Source organism: Nestor notabilis, unplaced genomic scaffold (genome assembly GCF_000696875.1).
Source record: "Nestor notabilis isolate BGI_N333 unplaced genomic scaffold, ASM69687v1 scaffold11040, whole genome shotgun sequence".
Taxonomy (NCBI): Eukaryota; Metazoa; Chordata; class Aves; order Psittaciformes; family Psittacidae; genus Nestor; species Nestor notabilis.
Window position 1 is genome coordinate 3,994 of NW_009910701.1, and position 9,769 is coordinate 13,762.

The following is a 9,769-nucleotide window of genomic DNA, read 5'->3' on the forward strand; positions in this document are numbered from 1 at the left end:
GGGCCCGGCCACTTCCTGCAGCGCTTGGGCATAGGCTGGGTGCCGGCCAGGCAGATGGGGCTGTCAATGTTCCTGCGTTCACACAGCTGGGAGCCATCTCCACCTCTGGAGGGAGACAACAGTCTCAGCCCCTCAGCTCCTTGTTCCCCTGTGCTGGCAGCGCTGGGAAGCGTGCAGCTGAGGGTAACAGGGCTTGCAATGCTGGCAGCTGTGTGGTCAAAATGCTACTTAAGTAAAGTTGGATGAAAGCAAATCCATGGCCAGGCTGAAATTTTGCTACTCATTCTGTAGGAGAGCTGATCAGTATGGGTTGCAGGCTAGAGTCCTCCCAGAGATGCCCTGCTTTGCTTCTCTACAGGGATCACAGTTCCGCTGTTGCCTGTTTGTGGAACAAACAGAGCCAGGCCAGCCTGGATTTCCTTCTCTTGGAGTGCTGCAGTTCAGGACTGTGTTGGCTTTCATTTGTGCAGTTCTCTTAGAGACGGGTTTGATTAAATGCCCTGAGTGAGGCTGGCAAGAGGTGTCTTTATTGGGAGAGCTTATTATTTTGGCCAGCTGGCACAGAGCTGAGGAGCTCAGCGAGGTGCACTAACAATATGATCGTGTAAGAACCTTAATTTCCTGGGTCAAAACACTCGGCATAGCCAAGGACGTGAGTCTTTACCAAAAAGTGTCCCTTCTGGGGAGGGTGAGGAGTACAAACCCATCCATCTGTCCCTGCGATCTGGTGTCAAATTTTCACCCCCCACTTAGGGACAAAGTTGGGATACCTTGTTAACTATTATTGTACAAAGTGCTGGGGGTGGGACTGTGCTCAAACCATCCATTCCTTGTTGTGTCGTACGGCTTATTTCTTGGTATCAGGTGACCTGGTACTCAGTAGCAGGTGTACAAAACATTTATTGGTATCAAGCAGAACAGGACTGTGCAGCATCTCTCACAGCAGCACCAGCCACCAGACCTCGTCTGGTTTCCATGCCTGCTGCAGTCACCCTGGGCCTCATCACCCTCCTGGAGGTTTTGCATTTTCCTCACTGATTTATGTTTCCAGCACCAGGCAGTGGGGGGAGTCTGCTTTCTGCTGGGCTCTTTGTGGATCCTCCGATCATATGTTCAAACCCCCGAATACCAACATGCTGCTGCAACTGCCTCTTCCCAGCTCTGATTCACAGTAACTTTTTCTGAAGTTTCCCCCTTCATCAGGAAATAAGAGCCTCCAGCAGACAACTGAGACTGTGCTGAAAAATTCTTCCCTGTGGGGGTGGTGAGGCACTGGCACAGGTTGCCCAGAGAAGCTGTGGCTGCCCCATCCCTGGCAGTGTTCAAGGCCAGGTGGGATGGGGCTTGGAGCAACCTGCTCTAGTGGAAGGTGTCCCTGCCTGTGGTAGGGGCTTGGAACTGGATGAGCTTTAAGGTCCCTTTCAACCCAAACCAGTCTGGGATTCTATGACTTGCCAGCTCCCTGAAGATCATATCTGCATAGGTAAGGAGATAAGGTTTGGGTTGTAAGGTTGGGAGCTTTTTCTCCTGAAGGCAAGGTGAAGGTATGCGGTGCATGGGCATCACTACCACCTCCAGGCAGAATACTCCACCTGAGCAGGGGCTGATTGCTCAAATGATATCTTTCCTGTATTTGGAGTACTGACATGCACAGGTGTTGCAAGGAACTTAGTAGGAAAAGGAGTGGTGGGTGTGCACGAGGGCATGTGCAAACAGCAAGAGCTGTAGTTGAAAATGGAAAGATACAGAATGTAGCCATGGCTGGCTGCTGGCATGTGTCATAGCCCTTGTCACTGCAGAGGGAGGTGACATGGCTGCAGTAGCAGTGGGTTCCCCTATCTGCAGGTTCTGTGACTGGATGATGTCAGGAGCACTGTACTGCAGTCTCTCTGCCAGGGAGGACTGCCATATTCTGCTCAGGAGAGGTGAGGATGCCAGGAAGTTCCCTCAAAGGGCAAAAAAGGAGTGAAATCAAGCTATACATCATATGTGTACCCATGCAATGCATGCAGCAAAATACACATTGCTCTGATGCTTGTCAGCCACTTGCATCTGTCTGCCTGTGATGTTGCTGCAGTGTTCAATTCTCCAGGGCCTCCTGCTGTGCTTCACAGACCTCACTCTCTCTGGGAGGTGCAGCTGCAAACCCTCATCATCATCTTGCAAGCATGTGGCACAGTCAGCATGGTGAGGGAGCACCCACTGGGTGTCTCCTTTAAGAGCATGCCTGGCTCAGAGCTCTGACCTGCCTCTCGGCTCAGCGTCATCATCTCTTCCTCCTCTGAGCAACTGAGTTTCTATTTCCCCAGCTTCTTTCCCCTGTCACCCCGATCCATGGTGCAGGCAGGATGGCATCACCCATCTCGCAGACGCTGGAGGAGAAGCTAGTGTGCTCCATCTGCCTGGAGCTGTTCAGGGTGCCTGTGACCTTGCTCTGTGGGCACAACTTCTGCAAGTGCTGCATCAGCAACCACTGGCAAAAGCAAGAGCAGGAACCCACCTGGGCAGAGAGCGGCTACACATGCCCCGAGTGCCGCAGGGGCTTCAGCCAACGCCCAGAGCTGGAGAAGAATGTCACCCTGTGCAGCGTGGTGGAGCTGGCACGGGGTGGTGAGGCGTGGGTCTTGGGCACAGAGAGGTGCAAGGTGGCCAGCGGCGAGCTGTGCCCACAGCACAGGCACCCACTGGAGCTGTACTGCAAGGATGAGCAGCGGTGTATCTGCTGTGTCTGCACGGTGTGGCAGTGCCAGCGGCACCAACGTGTGCTCTTCGAGGAGGAGCGCTCAAAACAGCAGGTGGGGACGATGGGTGGCAGGACTGGGGCGATGAGGGGGTCAAGCAGGGGCAGTTGTAGCAGCTTGGGCATGGTACAACACCCACCTGCGCTGTCCTGTGCCCTGCTGTGGGGACACTGTGTGCCCCTGTGCTGCCCTGTGCCTGGCCTCAGCTGAATGGGGGACTGGCATGTGCTTTGGTCAAGGAGATGTGACAGGACAAGGGGGAATGGCTTTGAACTGACAGCAGGGAGACTGAGATGAGCTCTGAGGCAGAAGTTCTTCCCTGGGAGGGTGCTGAGGCGCTGGCACAGGGTGCCCAGAGAAGCTGTGGCTGACCCATCCCTGGCAGTGTTCAAGGCCAGCTTGGACACAGGGGCTTGGAGCAACCTATTCTAGTGGAAGGTGTCCCTGCAAATGGCAGGGGCTTAGAAGTGGATGAGCTTTAGGCTCTTGTCCAACCTAAGCCATTCTAGGATTCTATGTCAACAGCACCCAGCTGCTCCCTGAGAATTTTGGGGCTGTCAAGAGCAGCAGAGAATTCAGTAAATCCAGCAGCACCAGATGAATAGTGCCCTATGTGTTTGTGACCCACTGATCTAGAGGGAAAAGTTTAAAAAGGGGAGAAAAACAGCTCAGGATTTCACTTCTCAGTGACTCTGGATGCAGCCTCTCCCCTACACAAGCCTTCTCCTTCCCTGTGGGCCTTGTCATGCAGCCTGGAAAGGGCTCCCAGGGGCCAGGTGGGCAGCAACTTACTGCACCACAGTACATTGGTGCCTCACTTCACAGGGCCTTTTGGAAGAGTACATGGAAAAAGCCCAGAAGGAATCGGAGAGGATCAAGCAGGTGATGAAGGAGCTGGAGGAGCGAACACGCAGCATCAAGGTAACACTGTGGCTGCCTCTGTGCTGGGTGCAGGGGTGGGAGTGTGCCAGTTCTCACACCGCCTCCCCACCCAGGACTCTTCCGAGGGGCTCAAATCGGTGATTCTGAGCAAATTTGCCCTCCTGAGGAAAGCTCTGGAGGATTTCCAGGGGCAGACAGTGGCCAGGATTGAGCAAGAGCAGGCAGTGGCACTGGGACGTGTGGGGGAGAACTGGAGCATCCTGAAGGGCCGCCTGGACATCCTCGGCCAGCACAGGGAGAGGGCTCAGCAACTCCTGGCCTGCCCCGATAACAGGACCTTCCTCCAGGTACCATCCCACAGAACCACATACACACAGAGCCACAGAATGGTCTGGGTTGGAAGGAACCTTAAAGCTCATCCAGCTCCAACCCCCTGCCACGGGCAGGGCCACGTTCCACTTGAGCAGGTTGCTCCAAGCCCCTGTGTCCAACCTGGCTTTGAACACTGCCAGGGATGGGGTAGCCTCAGCTTCCTGGTGCTATGTCCCTTCCCATGCCCTTTTGGTGAGGGCAGACACTTGGTCAGCCTTTTCCCCAGGAGAAACACATTCTCATCATGGCTCTGGGATGTAATGGAGCTGCAGGGAAGAGCTGCTTTTGAGAGGAGTCCCTAAAAAGTTGGGGGACAATGCTGAATCAGAGTGGATGCTGCTGCCCACAGCACCATGGGCAGCATCTCCCACCCCCAAAACCACTCCACAAGCCTCTTCCACCACCAGCAAAAGAGTCTTGTGCCACTGCTCCTCTGCTCCCACAGCTTCATGCTCACCCTGCAACTGTGCCCTGACCCTGCGCACCAGCCACAGCTGACAGCAGATGTTTTGGGGGTGCCCCCATCATCCACTGGCATGTGGATGAGATTCAGAGCTTGTGATCCTCCCTAGGCCAGTGCATGCATCTCTGTGTCTGTCCACAGGAATTCCCCCTGCTCCCATCTCTGGAGAGCCCAGAGGCACTGCTACCGATGGATTTTGATGTGGCTGGTGTGGTCAAGCCCATCACTGAAATCCTCACCGACATCTCCAGGCTTCTGCTGGAAGACCTGTCCAGCTCTGTGGCTCCCAAAGCCCCTGACCCTGTTGACCAAGGTAACCCTTCTGCTCACAGGGCCTCCCCAAAGGGCTCCAAGTCATCCTGAACCACTGCCTGGCTCGTGTCACCGTGCTGGGGACAGGGCTGCCAGGCACAGGGGGTTGGGATGGGGGCACATCGTGTTCAGCAGATGGGTGTTAAGAAAGGTGGAAAGAGCTGGATGGCTTCCCTGTGGCTTTCCTCCCTGCTGGCAATGTCAAGCTGCAGTGGCATGTGCCCCTTCCCAGGCTTGTATACAATGGGCTTCCTCTTCCTCCCATCAAAGTTGGGGAGGAACAGTTTTTTGGGTGGCACCACTCAAAATACTTGTCCCCATCCTACACAGGCCCAGTGCATCCCCAGGAGATGGTGGTGAAGGTGGCGGCTAACCTTCCTGATTGCCAGCTCCGAGCTGAGCTTCTGAAGGGTGAGGAGAACATGAGAGTCTTAAGGGACAGCACTCCCCTGGGGTCCCCAGCACGTGAAGGAGGTTGGTTGTGGCTGCAGGGACAGGGGCTTATTCCCTGGCTTTTCCAATCCCTCTCCCTAAACATGGGGAATGGTGGTGCAGAGCTGGGGTGGATGGGCTGGGGGATACTACACAGCTGCGAAAGGGACATGAGGAGGATTAGCTGCACCAGGGAACACTTTCCCATGAAAACAGAGGCTGCCAGTGCCTGGCATTGGGTCAGCCACTGATCTGGATCTTGCCTCATCCCCATCCTCTCTTTTCACCCTCCTTGGGTGTCTCTGCTGCCTGTTCCTGATGACCCATATGTAAACACAGTCCTTTCCTGCAGGCAGTGTAGCAGCTGGCAAGTGATCACCCCAGGCTGGGCCATGAGCTGCCCCGCATAGCACAGCACCAGTCCAGATCCTGCCTGCAGTGAGTGCTCTATCTAGGGATATGGCCCCAGCGCTGCCAGCCACAGTCCTTCAACTCTGCTTTCCCTCTTTGGGCCCATCCCACTCTAATTCCTTAGGGATTTCCTCTTTTCCCATTTCCTCCCTGTTGGAAAGAGGGCTGGATAATGTTTATGGCATGTTGGTCATGTCACTCTTGCCAGGGAGACAATTGATGTCCCTGGGACGTGCAAGGATTCTTTCCATCAGGCCCCCCAAAACATTCTCAGGGTTATTAACTGAAAAAAGAAAAAAGTTATTTCTGGGCAGCAACTTCAGCCCAGCGTACCTGGCCAGGCTGGGGTGTTGCAGGAGGAAGGTGAGGTGCTGGTGCAGTGAGTACCCATGGTCCAAGAATTTACCACAGCCCATGCAGGAGAGTGACTCCCCACAATACCGTATTTGCTCACTTAATGCCTTAATCCCTCTCTCCCCACCCACACTCATCTTTTTTGCTCTTACAACTAAGCACACCTCTTCCAAAATGATCACAGAGCCACGACTCTCACTGGCGCTGAGCTGGGCTGTGCAAGAAAAGCACGAAGCATTGCATCTTGGTGCCTCACCAGTTATTTCTGGGCTTCCTTTGAGGAGGCACGTGGGCAGGTTTTGCATCTCACCCTGCTTCCCTTCCCCTCCAAACACACTACAACTTGCTCCCTTCTATTTTGGGTGCCAGCCCTATGCAGTTTAAACCGCAACACTGTTTGGGGGAATCATGCCAAGGGCATAAAGGTCTGATGAAGCATTTCAGCCCCATTCATGCTGTTGCTCTTCCAGACCACCGCAACCTGACCTTTGATCCCAAGACGGCCAACAAGTACCTGGAGCTGTCAAAAGGAAACCGGAAAGCCAAGCACAGGCCTGGCACTATCTGCAGGCAGCAGGAGCAGGGACCCCGCTTTGAGCCCTGGCAGGTGCTGTGCGCACAGGGCTACAGCCATGGCCACCACTACTGGGAGGTGAAGATCTCCAGCCACTCCGTTGTCCTGGGGGTGACCTACCGCAGCCTCTGCCAGGAGTGGAAGCAGGGACACAAGTTCAACATCGGTCTGGACAGGGGCTCATGGGGGCTGCAGGTGCGGGAGGATTGCTACCTGGCCTGGCACAATGGCCAGCTAGAGAAAATCCAGGAACAGCTGTGTAGGAACCTGGGGGTCAGCCTGGATTATGGCAAGGGGCTCCTCTCCTTCTATGGGCTCGGGGAGAGGACATGGCTCATCCACTCCTTCCACGATGTCTTCACCGAGCCCCTCTATCCCGTTTTTTGGCTGTGCGAGGGGCGAGCAGTGGAGCTGTGCTGGAGGGATTAAGCTGGCATGACTGTGTGGCTCTATGAACCAGACCATGAGCCATAGTCTGGTGCCGTAGCCAAGCTGCAGCCAGTGCCTGTCACAGTGTGAGTGGGACCCCAGTGCCGAGGCTGGAGTGGGGTGCAGTGTTTTAACAGGAGCTGATGAGGACACACATGCAAATGAACCCTCTGATTTGCACATGCAAATATCATGCAGGTAGCACAGTTAGGGCAGGGGAAAGCCTGCAGGGGCCAGTCATTGTGCGAGGTGTGGATGGGGTGAGATGGGGAGATAGGGAGGGTGAAAGGATGAGGTTTTTCCTCTTTCTCTCCTCCTTAGCCAATGTCCCAAGCCCGAATTTGGCGTGAGGGAGACCCTGGAGAAGGGTGCTGTTGGAGGGAGTTCTGTGTTCTCCCCAACCCTCCTGCTTCCCTCTTGCCACTCTTGGACATGGTAGAGCAATTTTTTTGGGCGCATTGCTGCAGTTGTTCATTGTACGAAGCTGCTTTCCCCAGTAAAGCTCTGTTTTCCTACTGGTTTGACCTTTGTGATGGTGGGAGCCATGGGACCAAGCAGTGGGGAGGTGAGCTGGGTGACCTTGCTCCGCACTAGAAGGTGCTTTATTTACAGCAGCACTGCAGTAAGGAAACCTGGTTTCCTACAGGTCTGCTCCAAGGCTGATCCAGCACAGAATAAAATCTGAAGCTTTGATTGAAGCTTTTCCAAGGGCGAGACCGCAGGTCTGGGACCTCTCCCCTGGAATCCTGGTGAGGACTAACAGGGTTGTCCTGGGTTCAGCCACAGCAGTCATTTTTTCTCCTTCTTAGTAGCTGGTGCAGTGCTGTGTTTTTGACTTTCAGTCTGGGAACAATGCTGATAACACCGATTTTTAGTTGTTGCTAAGTACTGTTTATTCTGACCAAGGACTTTCTCAGTCTCATGCTCTGCCAGGGAGGAGGGGAAGCCGGGAGGAAGCAGAGACAGGACACCAGACCCAAATTGGCCACGGGGGTATATTCCATCCCACAGCACGTCATGCCCAGTATATAAACTGGGGGAGTTACCCGGAAGGCCCAGATCACTGCTCGGGCTGGGCTGGGTATCAGTCAGCTGGTGGTAAGCAATTGTATCCTATCCCCTTGTTATTTCCATTATCATTATTATTGGTAGCAGTAGTGGTTTGTATTATACCTTGGTTACTGTACTGCTCTTATACCAACCCGTGGGAGTTACATTCTTCCAATTCTCCTCCCCATCCCTCTGGGAGCAGGTGGAGGAAGAAGCGGGGGCAGTGAGCGAGTGGCTGCATGGTTCCAAGTGACCAGCTGGGCTTAAACCACAACACAGGGTGAAATTGGGCACTGGGTTCAAAGGTGCTTGGGACATGCAGGCCAATGCCTGGGGAATGTAAATCCCACAGGTTGAGATAAGAACAGTCCAATAACTAATATAATGCAAAACTACTACCACTAATAATAATAATGATAAGGGAAATAACAAGGGGAAAGAATGTGGGAGACAATGGAAACTATATGATTATTGCCAAAGAGAAGTAACTGCTTGGCTGGAGAAGAGTTAAAGAAGAAACAAAGTACAATCAAGCAGAGCAACCCAGCTCACTGAGGAGGAGAGAGCATAAGATACCAAGACACCTGGCTGAGGAGGAGAGAGCATAAAGATAAGAGACTGGCTAGTGAGAAAGCGAGCAGTGTTAAAAAACAAACTATAAGTCAGGAACTAAACATACAAATAGAATGGTATAAAAGCTAAAGCAATAGGCTAAAAATAAGTGTTGTTAGAATGGTATAAAAAGTTAGAGCAGTAGCCAATAAAGTGATTCACTGCATGAAGATGCTCTGGGTCCATGCCTCCATCCCCCCAAAAGAATATGAAACTAAAAGGGGAAAAGGAAAAGAAAACAGTAAGCACAAGTGATGCCCAGTACAATTGCTTATCACTTGCCAACTGATACCCAGCCTGACCCCATCAGTGATCTGGGCCTTCCAGGTGACTCCCCCCAGTTTATATACTGGGCATGATGTGCTGTGGTATGGAATACCCCTTTGACTAGTTTGGGTCAGGTATCCCATCTCTGCTTCCTCCTGGCTTCCCGTGCCCCTCCTCAGTGGCATAGCGTGAGATTGAGAAGTCCTTGATTGGGGTAAGTGCTACCGAGCAACAACTAAAACATTGGTGTGTTATCAGCATTGTTCTCAGACTGAAGTAAAAAACACAGCACTGCACCAGCTACTAAGACGGAGAAAAAAAATGTTACAGCTGTGGACAGTATCCACCCCTTATTCCACACCATTCACATCATGCTCAAATCCCACATTTTTTTCAAAATACCATTGCTTTTTGTCTCGCATATAATATACACAAACACACAAAGATATCATTCCTTAGTCCAGGGACCATCCCTATAAAGTTTGCTGAATTCATCCAGTCCATGATGTTGTCAGGCTCCATCTCTTGTAACAGTCTTTCAGGGCAGGAGAGACTGTGTGTGGTGTTGGATTGTTGCCTGCTGACATCGCTGAACTCATCTGGTCACTGCTGAGCTCATCTGGTTTCATCAAAGTTCATTCTTTGTTGGGGTGATGATTTGGAGGGAAGTCAGGGTCAGTTGCTGGTGATCTGGGGACAGTTCTGGGAGACTCCCACTGCTGCTGCTGTCTTTCCCATGACTTTGTTGATGATTGTCGAATCATAGAATCATAGAATGGTCTGGGTTGTGACAGCACATATCTTCTTTTCAAAGCTCAGAGTGGTGGAGATGGGCTACGGAAGTGTTATATAGCAGGCAACAGCATACAA

General features: G+C 52.8%; 1 protein-coding gene across 1 annotated transcript; it reads left to right on the plus strand.

Annotated features, from left to right (window-relative positions):
• The first annotated feature begins 2,348 nt into the window (after positions 1-2,348).
• On the plus strand, positions 2,349-6,970 carry TRIM65 (tripartite motif containing 65). The gene is made up of 6 exons (XM_010011344.1): positions 2,349-2,795; positions 3,567-3,662; positions 3,737-3,970; positions 4,600-4,771; positions 5,101-5,181; positions 6,438-6,970. Exons 1-6 carry the CDS (start codon positions 2,349-2,351, stop codon positions 6,968-6,970), a joined length of 1,563 nt encoding a protein of 520 aa, XP_010009646.1.
• Positions 6,971-9,769: the final 2,799 nt, after the last annotated feature.

Bases quoted from the DNA above. Each gene is read 5' to 3' on its own strand.
- TRIM65 (XM_010011344.1), top strand. From the start codon at position 2,349: ATGGCATCACCCATCTCGCAGACGCTGGAGGAGAAGCTAGTGTGCTCC. The intron at 3,971-4,599 runs GTACCATCCCAC...GTCTGTCCACAG, and splicing joins ATAACAGGACCTTCCTCCAG to GAATTCCCCCTGCTCCCATC. The intron at 4,772-5,100 runs GTAACCCTTCTG...CATCCTACACAG, and splicing joins CCCTGACCCTGTTGACCAAG to GCCCAGTGCATCCCCAGGAG.